The sequence below is a fragment of the Ipomoea nil genome, unplaced genomic scaffold, assembly GCF_001879475.1.
Source record: "Ipomoea nil cultivar Tokyo-kokei standard unplaced genomic scaffold, Asagao_1.1 scaffold1509, whole genome shotgun sequence".
NCBI lineage: Eukaryota > Viridiplantae > Streptophyta > Magnoliopsida > Solanales > Convolvulaceae > Ipomoea > Ipomoea nil.
The window spans coordinates 3,213,031-3,234,951 of record NW_017617937.1 but is presented as its reverse complement, the minus strand read 5'-3'; the positions used below and the strand labels follow the sequence as shown (position 1 = coordinate 3,234,951).

At 32.3% G+C, this 21,921-nt stretch overlaps 2 protein-coding genes across 3 annotated transcripts; both read left to right on the top strand.

The window, feature by feature from the left end:
* The first annotated feature begins 2,066 nt into the window (after positions 1-2,066).
* Positions 2,067-5,863, top strand: LOC109188882 (WAT1-related protein At1g43650-like). Its single transcript, XM_019339527.1, has 7 exons — positions 2,067-2,252; positions 2,428-2,490; positions 3,659-3,775; positions 4,356-4,596; positions 4,929-5,087; positions 5,181-5,332; positions 5,453-5,863. Exons 1-7 carry the CDS (start codon positions 2,077-2,079, stop codon positions 5,727-5,729), a joined length of 1,185 nt encoding a protein of 394 aa, XP_019195072.1. The 5' UTR covers positions 2,067-2,076; the 3' UTR covers positions 5,730-5,863.
* Positions 5,864-11,947: 6,084 nt separating this feature from the next.
* Positions 11,948-17,593, top strand: LOC109188881 (WAT1-related protein At5g64700-like). 2 transcript variants are annotated; one of them, XM_019339526.1, is made up of 7 exons: positions 11,948-12,249; positions 12,446-12,508; positions 15,551-15,604; positions 16,270-16,501; positions 16,621-16,779; positions 16,876-17,027; positions 17,131-17,593. In XM_019339526.1, the coding sequence occupies exons 1-7, from the start codon at positions 12,071-12,073 to the stop codon at positions 17,414-17,416; spliced, it is 1,125 nt and encodes a 374-aa protein (XP_019195071.1). In that variant the 5' UTR covers positions 11,948-12,070; the 3' UTR covers positions 17,417-17,593. The 2 variants fall into 2 exon arrangements, with proteins under 2 accessions (XP_019195071.1, XP_019195070.1); XM_019339525.1 differs by having other exon boundaries at positions 15,551-15,667.
* The last annotated feature ends 4,328 nt before the right edge of the window (positions 17,594-21,921 follow it).

Below are 21,921 nucleotides of genomic sequence, written 5' to 3'. Positions count from 1 at the left end.
GTAGACAACATGGTTCATTGTATAACAACTGAAATATATTAAGTACATGATTCATTATTATAATATTTTGAAAATAAACTTCTGTTGCTTGATAAACTTTGCAATTTATATTATGGATCACGGTTAATTATTACTCTTCCCTTCTCATTTTTTTGTTGGTTCAGTTAACGAGACATAATTAATTATTTTTAATTCAAATTTTTATAATATTAAATTTAATATTAGTATACAGAATTTAAATATTTATAAACTACATTAAAATTAATATTTTTTTACTTATTATGGGAATCAATTGTACTTTAATAATTTACGAGAAAGCTAATAGTCGCTAAATAAATGGATGCTCTATAGCTGATCAGTTCAAATCAAGAAGATTAATAAATAGCTCATATAAAGAGTCAAATTTAAAACCTTGTAATTAATAAACCAAATATCAAACTAACGCAATTTGCATTTTTCACTTCTTTGGGGACTCAATTTCATTTTTTTTGTTAGGTTGTTTAGTAACATTTTTGTGTACACATTTTTTTTATTTATAAGGGAAGGGGATACCCACTAATGTGTACACATTAGTGGGTCATATGTCAACTACAACATTTGAAAAAAAAACATTTATCAATAAAAAATACGTATGTAAATTACTAAAATCTATACGTAATTTACCAATATATTTTATAGATAACATATAGAAATCTATAAGTATTTAAATTATAACTATTTTAAGTCGTATTTTAAGTCGACGTACAAGCCACTTACAGTCTAGGTTTTTACATAATGTGTAATAAAGCCGTAAGGGTTGCACTAGCTAATATGCACCCACGGTTCGACCTATACGATGTTTCTGAGGCACACAGCCAGCCCTAACATCTATTTTGAACGACCCAACAACATAAATATGAAGAACGAGAAACCAGACGAAATGCACAGACTATTATAGGTTGACGCACACACCTCATACCGTCCGAATTTATAAATAAGGTGTAGTAAAGCCGGAAGGGTTGCACTAGCTAATATGCAACCACGGTTCGCCCTCTATGACGTTTATGAGGCTCACAACCACCCCTAACATATAGGTCGTAAAATGCACAGACGAATACAGGCACAAATTTGTTTTTTTAGAAACGGAAAACGACGCAATATGCACAGACTAATACACGAAAATGCACCCACCTATGCTAGTACCATCCATAATTGCACTGTGATCCTTGGTTGCCTCTGTACTGCCTGTTCTGATTCGCTAACTTCTGCGTTGTCACTTGTCACTACCATTCAATGGTTTTTTTTTTCGGTCTTTGCATACCATTTAACAATCTTTGCCCTTAATTACCATTCAATAAAATTCCTATTTTAATGCTTAAGATTCCATTTCTATTATAGCCATAAATAAATAAATAACTACTATTACAATTTTATCCTTCTAGTTATTATATATCCTTAAATACTTTAATAATCTCTAATAATCTTGATCATTGATGGAGTATTAATCAATGGATATTGCGAGTTCTCATGAACTCATTTATCATAGGGGTGCACCGGATTCAAAGCCTATATATATATATATATATATATATATATATATATATATATATATATATATATATATAATAACAGATACTATAATGTAATAGAGTGTATGATTTATGATTTTGAGAGTACATATTATACGCGTGCTTGTTTTGAGTTGTATTGTAAAAATTCCTATATGAGGAGAGGGCAGGCCGGGAGAGAACATTTTTGTATTTATTAGTATTTAGTAATAATATTATATATGCGTGATTGTTTTGAGTTGTATTGTGAAAATTCCTATAAGAGGAGAGGGCAGGTAGAGGTTACGAGGGAATCAATAATGAAATAGTGGATTTATATTCAATTTCTATTACATTAGAATACGCATCAAATAAAGTGTACGTTTTTTTTTTTGAAAACAATAATGTGTACGTTTGTTCAATTCGTCTCTTCTTACTCGCTCTTTTCTTTCTTAAAAATATCAGAACCCCTATAAAAATATTTCATAAAAATAAAATAAAATAAAATAAAATAAAATAAAACGCAGGAGGGCCCTCCATCGTCGGAAGAATGGAAGGCGGTTTACGTCTGTTGCTGGGGATGTTTTTTGTGCAGGCTGTCGCCGCAGGTTTGCAGCTTCTGTCAAAGGTTATTCTGGGACAGGGAACTTTCGTCTATGCTCTCATGACTTATCGCCACATCGTTGCCACTTTCTGTGTCGCCCCCTTTGCTTTCTTCTGGGAAAGGTGACAGATTTTGGGTTTTTTTTTTTTTTTTTTTTTTTTTGAATGACGAAAAAAACACAAATGCAGTGAGTTGTTATTTTAGTGTTTCATTCGTAACCTGCACTTTCTGTTTTCCTTTTTTCTGTTCTTTAATGTAATATTCAATGTTTGTTTGTTTAATTTGTTGTTTGTGCAGGGAGAGCGTGAAGAAACTGAACTTGTCTGTTGTGATGTGGCTCTTCTTGGTTTCATTTACTGGGTACGTAACCATCTCTACTCGATCATCAAACTTCATACTCAACTATACCCTAGCACTGAATTTGGTTTAAGGAGGTTTAATTGGGATAATTCTTTTAATTTGGATAGGTTTTAATTTGATTAGGCCATAATTTTCTGTTTCTCTGTATTTTTGGATATTTTAATTTCCTGGATTGGTAGGGAATATAATAATTGGTCATTTAATTTAGTAGGTATCAAAAATTAATGATTTACATAATTACGATAACTGCACAATAGTCTCCTACTAATTAAGTGTAACGACTGTTGACTTTTTAGTAAATTAAGGCGCCCTTATAACTCCTCTCTTTGATGAGGTGACGCTCTTAATGCGTGGCCTCTTGTAACTCTTTACCTTGATCGTTAATGTTTGAATGTTATTAATTAATGCTTTGATGGGATACACCAAGTGTAACTCTTCACCTTGACCATTGTGTAATTATTGTAACCGTTACAAATATATAGTATAAAGGATGAACTCATTCTTCCAAAAGGTTGAACCCCAACCTTAAGGGTCCCTCACACCCCGACCCGAAAAGCATTTGGGAGGTTGTAAATCATGGTAACAAAACTGAACATGAACCACAGAGACTAAACCTTTATAAAGGATGAGCTCATGTCACAGGGGATGGGATACGCTGAAACTTTGTACTAGAATCTTGAGCAATGTAAATTACTTAATAATACAATTATTCCGGTAACATATTTAACACATGAATATTATAAATAGACTAAAATACATCAAACGATCGACAATAAGAATCAGTTGAAATTTGATGAAATGAATGAGTCATATAATTTCCATGTTCGGTAAAACGACGCAACTTTAGAATTAGAAATAGCTAGAATTATTACTGTTGAAAGTTGAAACCAAGTTAGGTATACGTACGTATGTGACAAAAATCTAATATTCCACAAGCATCATATCGGTCATTTGTTTGACGTACGCTTGTTAAGTGATTAAGGATTCTTTGCCACCGGTTAATTCTTCATTAAATTTGTTAATGTTGGCTAGCTTTTAGTGATGATGATATTGATAATTCTTTTCTACAATTTATTATTTAGGAATCAATTGAACTGTCCGTTCAAATTTGATATTGATAATTCTTTAATTAACATGAGGTTTACAATACATTGACTCCACTTGACAGAATATGTATGGCCATGGGATTATTTTACTTTGGTCTTCGAGACACAACAGCAACCTATGCTTCGAACTTCCTCAACCTAATCCCAATATTTACCTTTGCCACCTCAATAATTTTTCGGTATGATTTCTGTTTTTTACTGTAACATTATATAAAGTTGTGGGTTTATATATTGTTGTTATATATACTTATATACTTTTGACCGTTCAATTATAGAAATGTTTATACTCTTGGCGTAGTCATCAATTTTTATTTGCTTTAATTATAATTTTTGACTATATACAAAATTTCATTTTTAGTTGAAAGTACACAAAATGTCACCACGTTTGTAAAAGAGCTTTTGTCACTTTTTGGTGGCGTTCGCACTATGGTAAAAAACTATGAAATTTGTTACGGTGCACAACTTTTGCTTATTATTCAATTTTGATCCTCTAGGTGAGAAATTCAAATGAGATCTCACCAAATCTTGTTACATGTCTTCTAAATGACCAATTTTTATTTTAAATCGCACATTCTATGAGAGCATGTCATGTGATTAGATATTTTTGTCTTTAAACTTTGATCGTTCACAAATCATGTGACAAAATTCGATAAAATTTACCACTAGAATCAAAAGTGAGAAAGAGCAAAGGGTGGGAATTGAAAGTTAAACTCATATTAGACTTATTAATGACATCATTTGTGTTGGACGATGTTAAAGTGTAGAAAAGTTGAGATTGAATACTAAGGATGTGAAAGTCAAACTCATGGGTGCAATGATTTGCCTTGCTGGAGCGTTGACCATTGCATTGTACAAAGGCAAAACCTTCCATTTCTCCCATACTAACGCCAACCTTCAAGCAGTTGCTGCCACTTATCATGTGATGAAACCAAACTGGAAACGTGGCACTATATTTCTGGTGTGCAGTTGCCTGTGTTATGGTTTCTGGCTCATCATACAGGTATTAAATTTATAATTATTTAGCGAGTTTTTTCTACTTTTGGTCTCACAATTAGTTATAAGACTATTTACATATTTAGTCCTCATCAACTCAACTATTAATTTTCTCATATTTAGTTCCTTCGACTTAATTTTTGGTTACTGGTGACCAAATTTCAAACAAATGGTTTAACTTGAAAGACAAAATTGTCATTTCTGGTCCCTTCCCAGAGAAATTTAAAAAATAATAATAACAAATCTGGTCATCGATGATTGAAAATTAGGTCAAAAAGATCAAATGTAAAAAAAAAAACTTAAGTACATAATCTTATCTTAAATGTTTTCGTCATGAAGGCCAAGTTGTTCAAGAAGTTTCCGTACATCTACTCTGCAAACACGATTATAAGCATGATTGCAACGTTTCAAAGCATGGTAGTAGGTCTATGCATTGACAGAAACAAGGAGTCATGGAAACTGGGATGGAACTTGCAACTAATTACTATTTTGTATTCGGTATGTAAGCATATATTGTTTTATATATCTGTATATATTATGGTTTAGTTCAAGGTTGTACTATACGAGGAAAACTTAAAATGTTTGTGACAGGGTGCATTGGTGACAGCTGCATCATTTTGCGTATTGTCTTGGGCGATTTCTAAAACAGGACCAACTTATCCTTCCATGTTCAACCCACTGTCCGTTATTATGGTTGCCATCACGGAAGTCATTTTTCTAGGTGCATCCATCTCAATTGGAAGGTTGAGTGTCGTAATTTCTGTTACATTTTCATTTCCCGCAATTTGAATTTTTAGTTGAGACAGAACGAATATATATATATACATCCTTCAATTTTGTTAAATGTGTGTAAATGCTTGCAGCTTGATCGGAATGGCTTTGATCATAACGGGATTATATCTCTTCCTATGGGGGAAGAATGTGGAAATGAAAAACTCGGTTAAATCAAATATGACAAAAAGTTTAGGTCAACTAATAGCGGAAGAAGGTGGTGGGTTGCAAGCAACAGCGGCGGCGGCTGCTGTGGTGCCATCATCATTAACTTATTCTTCTAATGAGCATTGCAGTGCTGTAGTGGTGCCAGCTTCTTCCCCTAGCTATGACAATTGCATTGAGATTGAAAGTGGCAATAATGAATAAGTGAATTAATGTGGTAAAGTCTTAGGTAGAGAAGAAATTAAGGTACTGTTGAGATTGAAAGTGGCAATAATAATGAACAAGTGAATTAATGTGGTAAAGTCTTAGGTAGAGAAGAAATTAAGGTACTATTTACTAACAGGAAATTTTGTAGAGTTTTTAAAAAAACTGAAGAATTAGAGAATAGAAAAGAGAAAACATGTTTACTAACACAATTTTCCTTTTTGAAAATTAAAATAATTTTCCAGTTTTCTAACACTCTTAAAAATTATTTTTAAATGAAAAACAGAATTATCTATCACTTATTTGGTTATATGTCACCATAATAACATTACTATGATTACATTCATTATCATCTCCGTTTATTTATCACCACCTTCTATCTTTTCTACTTTATTTATTGGGAAAATGGCATTTTTTCTCCCTAAGTTATATACTTATAGCACTTTTTCCCCCTCAATTATTTATGTAAGCACATTAGTCCCCTCAATTATTTTAAAAGTGGCAGTTTTTCCCCCTAATATATTAAATTGACATTTCTACCCTTAAAGTAAACATTTTATTTATTTTACTTCTCTAACAAATTATTGCGTATATGTAGCGATTACCACGGTTCGGTTCGAACTGAACCAGACACTATAGCAATCGAATTAAAAGTTTTCAGTTATGATTTAGATCTAGAACCCAATATTTGAATTTCAATTTATTAAATTTAAGAATAAAAAAAAAACTGGATCATGAACCGTGAACCGGCGATTCCGGATCCAGTTCGCGATTTTGAACCGTCTTTATTTTAAATTTTTTTTTAAATTTTAAAATAGTCTAAATTCAACAATAAATGTATTTTATTTTTTCAGTTCGGAACATGAACCGTCCATTCCGGTCTGCGATTTTAATAAACTCTAAATATCGCGTTTTGATTATAAATTGTAATTGAAATATTTTGGTTTGGTTGCTATAGTATCTGTTTTGTTTGAACCAAATGATAGTAATAATTTGTTGGAGAATAAAAATAAATGAAATATTTACTTTAAATATTTATTTTAAGGGTAAATATGTCCATTTAATATTTCAGGGGGAAAAAGAGCCACTTAAATAATTCAGGGGGGAAAAGTGCTATAAGTATATAACTTAGGGGGAAAAAGTGCCATTTTCCCTTATTTATTTAAACATAACTTATTTGCTTACACTTTAAATTTAGACATTACTTACATTATCAAAATTAAGAATTGAACTCTATACAATGTTTTAGATTTTGATTGAACTCAATAGATTATTAGTTCGGATAATCAGATATTTTTAATTATGTTCTATCGTAATACATGTTCGGTCGGGATATCGGATATTGAAATCTCACATATATTAGAATTCAAACTAAAAATTATATATTCATATACATGTCATTCAAATGAATATATCCAAAAAATATATATATATTTTTAAATATTAGCTCAAAAAATATTAATATTATCTAAACTAAATTTGATGTGAACTTAGTATGTTATTGGTTCGGATATATTTTTTTAGTTTTTATGTAAAAATCTTACATATATTAGACTTAAAAGTTTAAAAAAAAATTAAATTTATTCCATTTAAACCAAACATATGTAAAAATATATTAAATATCAGATCTAAAAATCACTCAAAATTAAACTTGTGTTACTTTTATAACGTTAATCTAAAAAAATAAATTTGAAAAAATAAGTGTTAGTAAACAAGTTTTCAAAACATAAAACAGAAAATGAAAACTAAAAAATTAGAAAATAGAAAACAGAGAACAGTTTTCTGTTAGTAACGGGCCCTAATGTTTTTCAATTCTAACGTAATGTTGGTGATGTTAGTTGTAGGATTTGCGTGCACTACTCATTAACTTGTGTTTCTACTATTGTCACTAGTACACAAATATCAAAAAATTCTAAGAATTTGCGTCCAAAGTTTAAACATGAGACGCATAAAGTGGTGGCATTTTTTAATTAAAGTGTCACTATATATATTTTTGAGTAAATACCCAAAATGGTCCTTCGACTATAGCTAAATTCACAAATTGGTCCTCGGCTTTCAATTTCAACAAATTAAGTCCTTAATTTTGCAATTTTGACACGATTTGGTCCTTTATCTATTTAACTGTTTGTTGACCGTGATCGACAATCTCCAGAAGAACCTTCAGCTCTCGTCAGAGCACGTGGAGGCCTCCAGGATGACGTTGCACCGGTTCAGAAACACGTCGTCTTCTTCGCTCTGGTACGAACACAACTACATTGAATCCAAAGGAAGGATGAAGAAAGGCGACCGGATTTGGTAGATCGCTTTCAGCAGTGGATTCGAATGTAATAGTGCGGTCTGGAAATGCAACCGGAACCTTAAAAAACCGACGATGGACCATGAAATTACATATATATCTTCAAAAATCACAGTCAACAAATGGTCAAATAGACAGAAGACCAAATTGTGTTAAAATTACAAAGTTAAGGACTTAATTGGTTGAAATTGAAAGTCGATGACCAAATTGTGAATTTAGCTATAGTCGAGGGACCATTTTGGGTATTTACTTTATATTTTTTTATGAAATTAAAAACAATATGCGTCCAAAGTTTGAAAACTTTGGACGCATATTGTGGGGCGGCTAATTTGAATGGACTATATGCGTCCAAAGCTCTCGAACTTCGAATGCATATAGTTAACTAAGTTATAATCATATGCGTCCAAAGATCACAACTTTGGACGCATATTGTGAGGCTTTTGAAAATTAAAAAATCCTCCCGTACGCGTCTTCTTTCCCACAGCCGCCAAACACACTCCAGCGTCTTCTCCTTGCCGCTGTCGGTCCAAACCTCTCAATCCTTGCCGTCGTCGGTCTTCCCCACAGCATCGCCGTCGTTTCCCCACACTCAGCCCCCACAGCCTCGTCGTCGTCTTCCCCACACCCCCACAGCCTTGTCGTCCTTCCCCACATCTTCTTCCTCCATTGCCTCCAGCCCCGTCGCAGCCGCCACTGATCTGCAGTCCTCGCCGCCGCTGCCGCCACCGGTCTCCAACTCTCCAAGCTCGCCGCCGGTCAGTCGTCCCCCGATCCGAAGGTATATATATATATATATATATATATATATATATATATATATATATATATATATATATGTAGTATAAAAATGTAGTATAATACATTTTAGAAATTGTCTTGTTTATTTTAGTTTAGATTAGTTATGTATTATTGTATATGTATATAAAAAATGTGTATTCTGTATTATGTTTATAAAAATAAAAGTGAAAAATTATAAAAATAATATAATTATCAATAAACAAAAAATAATTTTATAAGTATCAAATTAATGTATATAAGTAAATAAAATAAAGTATATATCCAAATTTAACAAAATATTTAATACAAAAATTAATTATCAAATAATGTACATTCAGTACACAAATAATGTACTTTTAGTATATTTAATTTAAAAATGTACTTTTCATTTATGGTCCACACAATTGTGTAGACCATGGTCCATGTAATAATGATTGAGTGGCAAATTATTGTGTGAACCATGGTTCACACAGTGCTGTGTGGACCATAACAAAAATTACATTTTTAATATACTAAATGTACTTTATTTGTGTACTGAATGTACATTATAAAATATAATATATACTTAGTATACAAATAATGTACATCTCCTGAATACAATGTACATTTTTAATATATTAAAAGTACATTGTTTTTGTGTTGAATATACATTATTTTACAGTATACAAAATATGGTCCACACAATAATGATACGATGAGAATAAATTTAGAATTAGTTTAACAATTACAGGATCATATTTATAAAAACTAAAACACAAGAATTATTGTTTTCAAAAAAAAAAAAAAGAAGACAATAATTAAATTTATAACTGAAAATAATTTAGAGATTATGTGTGATATTTTCCTATTTTAAATACTAAAAAATAAATTCTTGTGTTAAACACCGGATAAATAAATTAAAATGGTCATCACCAAGGAGCTGAGCTTAGTACAATAGTTTAAGGGTCGTCATAAAAGTCTTATCACAACAGTAGGGATAAGGTTTGATTTCCATTGAAAAAATGAGGTCATTGGAAGACCCAAAACCCAAAAGATAAATATTAGAGGTGAAAGGTAAAAATTAAGAACTGATTGAGTGATTCGCGATTTACCCGGCTCTCTCAGTGTATACCCACAACATTCACCCAAAAAAATAATAATTAAAAGGGTGAGAATAATTGTTATACGTTTGGATGTGGTAGATGGCAACACGTAGCAATTGAGATGACGAAAATGGTTGAGCAAGCGTATAACAACGTACACTATTGTCACTAGGAATTGTGCTACATGGCAACACGTACGGCACTTTTCATGGCCAAATTCTGCACCTAGACGTCTCTCTTCTCTTCTCCTCACTTCTCTTATCTTCTCTTCTCTAAGTCTCTTCTCTGCCTTTGCCCAATGCAATAATAAACTCAATGCACTCATACTAACGTAAATACGTAACACATACATCACACACTACTATTATTTTAATATACACATTAAATTCATGACACCCACTATTTTGGTTACGTTCGTTGTATATAGAATTTGAGTTACCAATTACTTACCAAATTTCAAATTCATCTATGAAACTTAAAACACTTACATAGCAATTAAGAATATTTTCAACTAGGGAGTGTCAAAGTGGATTTAAACTCGCAGGCCAGTCCCAAATCGCCCCACGATGAAACATATTAGGACATAAAATTTTTGGTCCGCGAAAGTGCGGGTCTCATGGACTTGAATCTCGTGAATTAACAGGATGTGAGGGTTAGCTCCTGCGGCCGCATGCCAACTATATATATAGATATATAGACAAGGGATCAGGTGTGATCCCAAGTGAAACATGTGGATTAATCATAGCTATTGATTTTGACAAAATTAACAGCTCAGAATGAATATAAATTAAAAAAAAAATACAGTGGCATTATGATAATTTTGTATATTATTGAAAGCATAAGGTGCATAATTATAAAGCTTAAGGTGTATATTTTCAAAGCTTAAGGTGCATCTATTTGATACTTAAGGTGCGTCAATTCTACACTTCAGGTGTGTATGTTTAAGGTGCGTCAGTTTAATTTGAACCTTAAGGTGCGTATGCTTAAAGCTTAAGGTGCGTGTGTTTAAAGCTTAAAATGTGTCAGTTTGAACCTTAAGGTGCTTCAATTCTACACTTAAGGTGTGTCTGTTTGATACTTAAGGTGCGTAAGTTCTACACTTAAGGTAGGTTATTTTTAACACTTAAGATGATCCAATTCAACACTTAAGTGCATATGTTTAAAGCTAAAAGTGCGTATGTTTAAAACTTAAGGTGCGTCAATTATACACTTAAAGTGCCTCCGTTTGGTACTTAAGGTGTGTCAATACGACACTTAACGTGTGTCAATTTGTAACTTAATGTGCATAGTTTTGAACCTTAAGATGCATTAGTTCAACAATGATGGGAAGAGAATACATCCCGTTCCCAAGAAGGTGTTATTTTAAAAGAAAAAAAAAAAAAGAAGAAATTCCTTGTTTCAATCCATGATTTATATTATATCAACGGTTCAAATCTCACCGGTTATATATTAAAATATTAGAATATAGAATATTATTATAATATGTAATAATTTTATTTTATTCTTGAAGTTAGCTCATCGGTTAGCCCAGATGAGATAGAGTTGAAGAATTTTAGCTAGCTAGTCTCACAAGCTGGCCCACAAAGGCTCGCAAAAGAAGATTACCTGTGGTACGCAAATTATGTTATGCATGGTCTATACGATTATAAAAATAACGTCGTTTTGCAACCGTGTGCACCATGCATGCGGTTGCACCACAGTTGCACAACATAACTATTGCCCGTGGTAAGGGTGGGCCAACCCTTATTGACACCCATATTCCTAGCACTTGCCAGTTGTAGCTACAACTCGGCTCTGACTAACAAAGTTGATTCTCCAAGTTGCTGCATTTTGAGAAAGTAAAATTATAAAACTGAATATTATTAGTAATAGTACGTATTTTATATTATCATTATATTTGCGTGATTGTTTCAAGTAGTATTGTAAAAATTCCTATATGAGGAGAGGGAGAGGTTAATGAAATAGTAAGTGGATTCCTATTCAATTTTCTATCTATAACAATACGCATCAAATAAAGTGTTTGTTCGTCTCTTCTTAGCCTTTTCTTTCTTAAATATAAAAAGAACCCCATATCTAAAAGTATAAAACCCAGGAACTGACATATATATCCAAAAGTTTTTGGCGGCAGAGGTGAGAGGGGAGAGGGCCCTCAGCTCCGTGGTCAGAAGATCAGAATTGAAGTGTTGATGGAGGGGGGCGGTTTACGTTTGTTGCTGGGGATGTTATTTGTGCAGGCTGTCGCCGCAGGTTTGCAGCTTCTGTCTAAGGTTATTCTGGGACAGGGAACCTTCGTCTATGCTCTAATGACTTATCGTCACATCGTTGCCACTTTCTGTGTCGCCCCCTTTGCTTTTACCTGGGAAAGGTGACAGAGATTTTGGGTTTTTTTTTTTTTTTTTTTGAATGAGGAAAAAAACACAAATGCAGTGAGTTGTTATTAGATAATTTTAGTATTTCATTCGTAACCTGCACTTTCTGTTTTCCTTTTTTCCTTTCTTTAATGTAATGTTCATCAATGTTTGTTTGTTTGTTTGTTTGTGTGTGTGTGTATGAGAGTGCAGGGAGAGCCTGAAGAAATTGAACTTGTCTGTTGTGATGTGGCTCTTCTTGGTTTCATTGTCTGGGTACGTAACCAACTCTACTCATGAAAGTTCATGCTCACCTTTTCCTTTCTTTGCTCGTACAAATAATGCCCGCATGTGGATCTTCAATTCAGCTCAACAAATCTTTAACTTCAATTCAATTACTTATAATTTGACTAGTTCAAGTTTTTTTCTTTTAAAATAGAGGTAATACCCAAAATAGTCCATCGACTATGTCGTAATTACCAATTTGGTCCTCGACTATCATTCTTACCCAATTAAGTCCTCAATTATACAATTTTTATTCAATTTAGTCCTTTGTCAATTTGACTGTTTGTTGACTGTCAAAAGTGGAAATAAAGTTGTAATTTTACAAGTTTTCTCCTTCCTCCTCATTTAGCAGCGCCAAACCATGTAGCAATAAGCTCCGGTTGGGTTCTAAACCTGTCAGTATCGAAGTAGTGGTTATGCATCGGATAGTCCATGAATTTGATTTTCAACGATTTTTTGACGATCGAAATCTGATCGGAGTGTATTGCTGCATGGTTTGGTGCTGCTAAATGGAGAGGAAGGAGAAATCTTGTAAAATTATAATTTTATCCCGACTTTTGACAGTCAACAAACAGTCAAATTAATACAGAGGACTAAATTGGGTAAGAATTGTATAGTTGAGGACTTAATTGAGTACAAGTTACATAGTTGGGGACTTAATTGGGTAAGAATGGTAGTTGATGACCAAATTGGTAATTATGGCATAGTCGAGGGACCATTTTGGGTATTAACTCTTTAAAATATTATGTCTTGACATGAAACTTCTTATATGATGATTTAGCCCGTGTTTGGTAAATATCTGTTAGCTGATAGCGGTTAGTTGATTGAGTTAGTGGGTTTGACTAGTTGATAGTTAGAAAGAATTAGTTATTAGCTGATAGCTGATTAGATGTAAAATGACTTTTTCAAAAAATTGATTGAAAAAAGTTGTTTTGAATAGTTTTTTGAATTTTAGTGTTTTGGAGTAATAAGCTGTTACAAAAAGCTAATTAGTGAAACACTTATATTAGTTGTTTAACCAAGTTCAATAATCAATATTAGTCAAATAAGTTAAAATTAACTAATAGGCTAATTATTTTACCAAACAGGATATTAGTGTTTAATAACAAGTTAGTGAGGTCAACCAATTTATAGAATTCAACGTTTATAAGTCATGTCAGAAATGATTTTAAATATAGAAAGTTTTGGATAGGAAAAACATTTTCCTATATATAATCTAAACATAAATATAATATTACGAATAATTTAGTTAATATAATTATATATTATAAGATAGTTATAATTACGATGTGATATTGAATTTTAATTTTCAAACTTAAGTCGAATTTTGAATTTTGAATATTTGAATCGAATTTGGCTCAACTATACCCTAGCACTGAATTTGGACACCATTTTCATTTTTCAGCCAGAGGAAATTTCAATTTTAGTCATATTACTATAGATGTCTTATTAATTTCAGTCCCTGACTTTTAAAAGTGTCAATTTAGTACCTTAACTATGCAATTTTTGTCAATTTTAGTCACTCAGGCCAAATTGCCGCCAAATTTCGCCGAAAAAATTTTAATAGTTAAAATAATGAGGGTATTTTGGTCATTTCACGTCTCTTTTCTTCTTCCCCGGCGAGTCCATCTCTTTCTCTCCCATTTCCGACGTTCTTTATCCCTCTAAACCCTATCTTTAATATCATCAAGCCTCCTTTCCCCATCATCTTAGTTCATTACATCCACCGGAAACGGGAGAGGAAGTGATGGACTTGCGTGGGAAGAAAAAAAGAGACGTGAAATAATCAAAATACCCTCATTATTTTAACAATTAAGATTTTCCGGCGAAATTTGGCCGGCAATTTGGCCGGAGTGATCAAAATTGACAAAAATTACATAGTTAATGTACTAAATTGACACTTTTAAAAGTTAAGGACTGAAATTAACAAGACCCCTATAGTCATATGATCAAAAATTGAAATTTTCTCTTTCAGCCACATAAAAGCTGTCACCACTTTTGTTTTTTTGTCCTACATCATTTGTTGCTCCAAGTTATTAGAAAAATGGTTTAAGGAGGTTTAATTGGGATAATTCTTTTATTTTGGATAGGTTTTAATTTGATTAGGCCATAATTTTCTATTTCTCGGTATTTTTGGATATTTTTCTTGGTTGGTAGGCAATATAATAATTGGTCATTTAATTAATTAGTAGGTATGCCAAGACCTTATGGTCTAATGACACCAAGATTGCACGCCCATATGAGAGGTTGTGCATTCGACTCTCAGTGGAGGTAAGACAATCCACAACCTGGGTTCGACTTCGTCACAAGTGACGATTTCCTTTGGGCTAGTTTTCGTGCCTCCCAGAGCGAACGTGAATTAGACGGACAGAGAAAGACAAAAAAAAAAAAAATTGAATTTATTGCCTTTTCAATTGAATTCTTGCAAAGAGCAAAACTTATTAACTTATTTTAAATTGGTTGACTCATGTTGAATAGTGTCCGAAACATTGAATGTTTTTTATTTTGTCATTATAAAATGGAGTCCAGTAATTCAATTTTGAATTACTTCTGAGTTAACAAATGCACAATTGTCTATATTTTAAATAGACCAAAATACATCAAACGACAATAATAATCGATTGAAATTTTAAGAAATGAATTAGTCATATAATTTTCATGTTTGGTAAAATGCAACTTTAGTAATAGTTAGAATTACTGTTGAAAGTTGAAACAAAGTTAAAGTTGCCAACCCTAAGCTAATAGCATCCACGTGATGTTTAGGTATACGTACGTATGTGACAACAATCTAATATTCCACAAGCATCGCATCGGTCATTTGTTTGACGCTTGTTAAGCGATTAAGGATTCTTTGCCACCGGTTAATTCTTCACTAAATTTGTTAACGTTGGCTAGCTTTTAGTGATGATGATATGGATGATTCTTGTCTGCAATTTATTATTTAAGAATTAAATAAATTGTCTGTGTAACTTGATATTGATAATATTTTAATTAATGTGAAGCTTACAATAATGAATTGGCTCCACTTGACAGAATATGTATGGCTATGGGATTCTTTTACTTGGGTCTTCGAGACACAACAGCAACGTATGCTTCGAACTTCCTCAACCTAATCCCAATTTTTACCTTTGCCATCTCAATAATTTTTCGGTATGATTTTTATTCTTTATTTAACATTATATAAAGTTCTGGGCTAATATATTGCTGTTATACTTTTGATCGTTCGATTATAAAAATAATGTTTTTACTCTTGACATGGTCATCAATTTTTATTTGAATTTAATTATAATTTTTGACTATATAAAAATATTTCAACTAATTTAGTTGAAAGTACATAAAATGTCACCAGGTTTGTAAAAGAGGTTTTGTCACTTTTTGGTGGCATTCTCACTATTGGTAAAAAAACTATGAAATTTGTTATTGTGCACGACTTTTGCTTATTATTCAATTTCGATTTTGTAGGTGAGAAATTCAAATGAGATATGATCCCACCAAATTTTGTTACATGCAATATGTTTAGCTTCCAAAAGATCAATTTAAAATAAATAAATAAATAAAAATCACACATTCTGTGAAAGCATGTCATATGATTAGAAAGTTTTGTCCTTAAACTTTGATCATTCACAAATCATGTGACAAAATTCAATAAAATTTACAAGTAGAATCAAAAGTGAGATAGAGCAAAGTGTGGGAATTGAAAGTTAAACTCATATTAGACTTATTAATGACATGATTTGTGTTGGATGTTAAAGTGTAGAAAAGTTGAGGTTGAATACTAAGGGTGGGAAAGTCAAACTCATGGGTGCAATGATTTGTCTTGCTGGAGCGTTGACCATTGCATTGTACAAAGGCAAAACCTTCCATTTCTCCCATACTAAAGCAGTTGCTGCAGCCACTCATCAAGTGATGAAACCAAACTGGAAACGTGGCACTATATTTTTGGTGTGTAGTTGCCTGAGTTATGGTTTCTGGTTCATCACACAGGTATTAAATCTGAAAACGGTCTCATATTACTTTGTGAAATTAAAAGTGTAAAAAAACTGCATTTAACTTTATAAACCAAAGTACATAATCTTATAATCTAAAATGTTTTGGTCATGAAGGCCAAGTTGTTCAAGAAGTTTCCGTACATGTACTCTGCAACCACGGTTATAAGCATGATTGCAACGTTTCAAAGCATGGTAATAGGTCTATGCATTGACAGAAACAAGGAGTCATGGAAACTGGGATGGAACTTGCAACTAATAACTATACTTTATTCGGTATGTAAGTATACATTGTTTTTATCTGTACGTATATATTTTGCTTTAATTAGTTCGAGGTTGTACGAGGAAAAATAATGAAAATGTTTGTGACAGGGTACATTGGCGACAGCTGCAACGTTTTGCTTAATGTCTTGGGCGATTTCTAAAACGGGACCAACTTATCCTTCCATGTTCAACCCACTGTCCCTGATTTTGGTCGCCATCACGGAAGTCATTTTTCTAGGTGCATCTATCTCAATTGGAAGGTCGAGTGTCGTCATTCCTGTTACGTTTTTATTTCTCGCAATTCGAATTTTTAGTTGAGACAGAATGAACATAGCGGGATTAAATGTGTGTAATTGCATGCAGTTTGATTGGAATGGCTTTTATCATAGCGGGATTATATCTCTTCCTATGGGGGAAGAACATGGAAATGAAAAACTCGATTAAATCAAATACGACGAAAAGTTTAGGTCAACTAATAGCGGGAGAAGGTGGTGGGTTGCAAGCAACGGCGGCGGGGGCTGTGGTGCCATCATCATTAACTTATTCTTCTAATGAGCATTGCAGTGCTGTAGTGGTGCCAGCTTCTTCTCCTAGCTATGACGATTGCATTGAGATTGAAACTGGCAATAATAATGAACAAGTGAATTAATGTGGTAAAGTCTTAGGTAGAGAAGAAATTAATGTTTTTCTAATGTAATGTTGTGATGTTAGTTGTAGCATTTGCGTGCACTGCTCATTAACTTGTGCTTCTACTATTGTACTACATATATATATGTAGTATTTTGTAACAACTCCTTATATCCCAAAGATTAACCTAATTGAGCAACTTCTTGCTAACACATTTTATCCTCTAATCTTAGTCGAATTTGTCACATGAAATTTTTTTAGTGCGGTTTATCTCTTTTGTGTGTGTTTTGTAGGTTACTACACGGGAATGAAGTTTACCCATCATACATTGCACATCCTCGAGTAAGTTTGTGGATTACCCTCGTCAAAAAAAAAAAAAAAAAAAAACAAAGAATTAACCTAAAGAAGATTCCTAACTATTTGAAAAAGTTGAATTATATACTACACCTTCAAATTAAATTAAACGGCTATGACTATTTAAGTCTAGACTTTTTGTGGTTATCGGTGTTATGAGATTTTTCAAGTGGAAACAATGTTAGTAATAACTTGTTATAAAAGAAAGGCAATCTTAACATAAATGGGTCCAATTTCTTCTTTTTTTTTTTTTTTTTTTTTTTTGAAGCAAACAAACAAACTGCATTAATAACTTAACAAACCAGAGATACAAGCCGGTGGGATAAATTCCCACATACCAGAGACAGACGAGGAATCGGTTGCCCGTGCTAGTTCATGAGCCACACGATTCGCTGTTCTCCTGACATGGCAAACACTAACGTTTCCAATGTCATTAGCAATAGACACACATTGCTTAACAATTACATCCAAATAAGAAAAATCACGACTGCAGTTTGAGGGTTTAGATGAAGTTTTAAAAAAATAGAGGAAAAATGGTTAAATAGACCCTTCAACTTTACTCAAAAGTGCAATTAGGCCCTTAAACTTTAAAAAAGTGCAATTAAACACCCGAACTTGTTATTTTGGGGCATCTAAACCCAATAGTCGATTATTTACCTGGAATAACCGATCATTTAAGATTCTAGCGACATTCTGGTGAATAAAAATTCCGACGAACAAACAAATTTTTTTAAAAAAATTCCGGTGGTCGGAGAATGAAAAATAGATTGTGCAATTGAATAGAGACATGCACTACTGCATAATTAACCACTAACATTATTTGTTGTAAATAACAATATGTGTCTTCTAATTCTCTCGCCAGACTTTATTTATGTTCTTTTGCAGTAATCTACAATCGTTATTTTGGTTATATAGTCAATATTTTGTAGGAAAGATATTCTTGGACTAACATTTTTTTTTAATTGCGTGTTAATTTGATGTTTATTCGTGTTTAATAACGTACGTGGCTTTTGTGATCTTGATTGCATATGCACTATTCTCCAACTACAACCTAGTACCTAACCTAGCTACTATATTGTGAAATCTCATGCTTACACTTTATTTCTTTTCCTTCAACTCCATCTTTAAGGTGTTGTACGTTTTATATATAGATAGATTTTTATGGTAGTATTCAAAATATAGAGTATTTTAAATGAAGAAATATTCTTTTCTTTTTCTTTACTCATTTGATCGTGTTATACGGAGTAGTAAACTTGCCAACCCTAGTGCATGAAAGCTAGCTATCATCATCCACATGATGTTTAGGTATACGTCAACTTATCTCCCATACTCTCAAGTATTCCTAAAGCATCTATAAATTATTTGATTCTAGTAAAGCGTTTAAGATTGATTCTAATTTTTTTTTTTTTTTTAAATGACTAGTGCTCATTAACGTAACATACAAAATTTTCATTAAAATTGCTAATATGGGTTTTTGTTATTATTGTCTTGAGAAATTGTAAAAAAGAAGAGGAATGATTTATGCTTCCGTGTTCAATCTATATATTGTCCTAAACTTTGGTGGCCACCATTGAAGTCATTTTGCTTGGTTAATTGTGTAAATGCAAAAAAACTTGAATTGTATATATATTCAAAGTGTACATACCAGTGAAGTATGTATCAAACGAGAAGGGGTACCTATCTAAATATGAGAAATCATCTACTTTTTTACTAAAAGTATGCTGAATTCGGAGTATTTCAAACTGAAAGTATGCCGAGTTCGGAATATGTCGAATTGTCCCTGCTGAAGGGTCTCCGGAGTTAAGTAGTTTGTTCTTTAAAGTCGAGTGAAATTTCGGCAGAGTTTTGGTATACAGATCTTCAAAGCTCACTTTCTTTGAAAATGAAACCAAAAATAGTGGTGAGTATGTACGAAAAATCTAACAAACTTGATCTTTTTGGATAATTCACAATTTAATTTAAATATTTGAATTAAATATGAAAAATGTATTGGGACGCCATCACATTTAAGTTCATGATTTCATCCAATTTCAAATAATATTCAATAAATCCAAACCAAGTCAAGCCCCGTCAATTAAGAAGCCCAATTAATCCAAATAGTTTGGTCCAATTCCATTAAAAATTTCATCAACTTGGACCAAGCACTCCAACATCCAATTACTCTTATTAAGTAATTACACCAATGAAATATTGATTGGACCATTTAATTAACCCATAAATAAATATTGGTCCAATAACAAAATTAAAGCAATTAATTATCAACCAATGCCCAATAGCACACAAATCAGCCCATTTAAATTTTCAATGCTAACACAATACATCTAGGAAAGTTAAGTCTCATTCTCGATATGAAAATCTTTTTTTATAATTGTTTATACATGAGAAAGAATAGAATATAATTATATATGGAAAATGTTATTTTCCCCTCCTGTATTTTCTCTCCAAACATTTACTTTTTAATGTGACTTTTCATTAGGTGTATTGACCCCATCACTAATTAAAATTTAAATTTAGCTATCAATAACTCAATAAGATGATGTCACATCAAGAGGGAAAGTTATTAGGAAAAATACAGAAGGGTTTATAGCATTGTTCAATTGTTCAATATATATATAAGCCAAACATATCCTATAATACATCTGCATCTAGTAATTTAAACTCCTAATTAAGACCCTCTATGAAATTTGATATGCAATGCGAACTTTAATATAATGTTTATTGAAAAAGATATACTCATTTCTTGCTTGTTAACACATATATTATCTAGATTTTGATGTTATATGTAACCCTATGCATTTTGATTGGTATGACTAATATAGGTAGCATGACTCTCATATCAATTCAGTTACAAGTTCGATTTTTATCAATACTTTCTTAATCCAATATAATTCGTTGCATACATATTATCTTTCTAGTGTAGAATTTATCTCTCCTGAGTGGTTTTTAGACTATTAGTCTATTATGCAAGAGTAAAGTTTACCCAATACATACTCTCGAGTAGTGTCTGTGAGTTACCCTCATCACCTAAAAAATGAGATGGAAAAAACAAAATACAAAAAACACAATGAACATATACTATGCTGTAATAGAGTTAGTAGTACTCCAAAAAAAAAAAAAAAAAAAAATGAAAGCGTAACATTTTTGAAACATTTTATAGAATTTCTATTCTTTTTGGAAGAAAACATTTTTGAAATCTAAAAACATTATAGACTTGAATTATAGTGGGATTGCATGTCATATATATGCATGAGCCAATAAACCAATTGAAGTATTAAAAAAAAAAAAAAAAGTAATATAACCATAAAGTAAAATATGGATCTTATTAATTAATTACTTAATAGCTAGCATTATGAAGTGTGAAAGATCATATCAGAGATGAAATTACATCAATCAATATAATAATGCTACTAATGGTTGGTTATTACAGTACTATATATTATTAATTTATTATTATACAATAATATCTTTCAAGTGGTAGAAGTAGAGCATAGACTAAGAAAAGCCTGTTCAATGAAACCGTGAACCTCAAGCGAATTGAGAACAATGTAACAGTAAATGAGCTCCTCCATTTCACTCCAGTCTTGAACCCCAACATCATGGATCATTTCCAAGATCGAAGCTCGAATGTCGGACACCGGATCTGTCGAGTACATGACGGCGCAAATGCTGTCGGAGAACGCCTCGTGAGCGTCGTCTGGTAGACTGGCTGAGAAGCTTATGATTCTGTTCTTCTTCTTCTTCTTTACTTCTTGAACCTCCATTTCTTGGAGTTAAAGTGGAAGATCAGATGAGATGAGAGAAGGATAATGGGGATTTAATTGGTATTGTTGAATGGAATTGAAGGTGTCCAGGCTAGAGGTAAGGGGGGTTCATCTATATATAAATGTCTCCCTCATTCGCAGGCAACAATAACGCAGTGACAAGGGCACATGGGAGTTGGTATACTATAAAGGGGTTAGTTATTTCGGGTGTTGAATTCAATATACATTAATAGATCAGAAGATTATATTTTTTAATGTGGAAGCGCGCATAACAGGAAAAAATTGCACTTTTTTAAAAAATTTAAAATTTATTAGCTAGGTTAAGTCAAGTCAAAGGAATTTTATCATATTATTGGTTGGTGTATCAATGTACATAGTGGGCAAGCCAAAAATCTTGTGGTCGAGCAGTATA

Bases quoted from the DNA above. Each gene is read 5' to 3' on its own strand.
- LOC109188882 (XM_019339527.1), top strand. From the start codon at position 2,077: ATGGAAGGCGGTTTACGTCTGTTGCTGGGGATGTTTTTTGTGCAGGCT. The intron at 3,776-4,355 runs GTATGATTTCTG...ACGATGTTAAAG, and splicing joins GCCACCTCAATAATTTTTCG to TGTAGAAAAGTTGAGATTGA. The intron at 4,597-4,928 runs GTATTAAATTTA...TTCGTCATGAAG, and splicing joins GTTTCTGGCTCATCATACAG to GCCAAGTTGTTCAAGAAGTT.
- LOC109188881 (XM_019339525.1), top strand. From the start codon at position 12,071: ATGGAGGGGGGCGGTTTACGTTTGTTGCTGGGGATGTTATTTGTGCAG. The intron at 12,509-15,550 runs GTACGTAACCAA...TCCACTTGACAG, and splicing joins TTCTTGGTTTCATTGTCTGG to AATATGTATGGCTATGGGAT. The intron at 17,028-17,130 runs GTCGAGTGTCGT...AATTGCATGCAG, and splicing joins GCATCTATCTCAATTGGAAG to TTTGATTGGAATGGCTTTTA.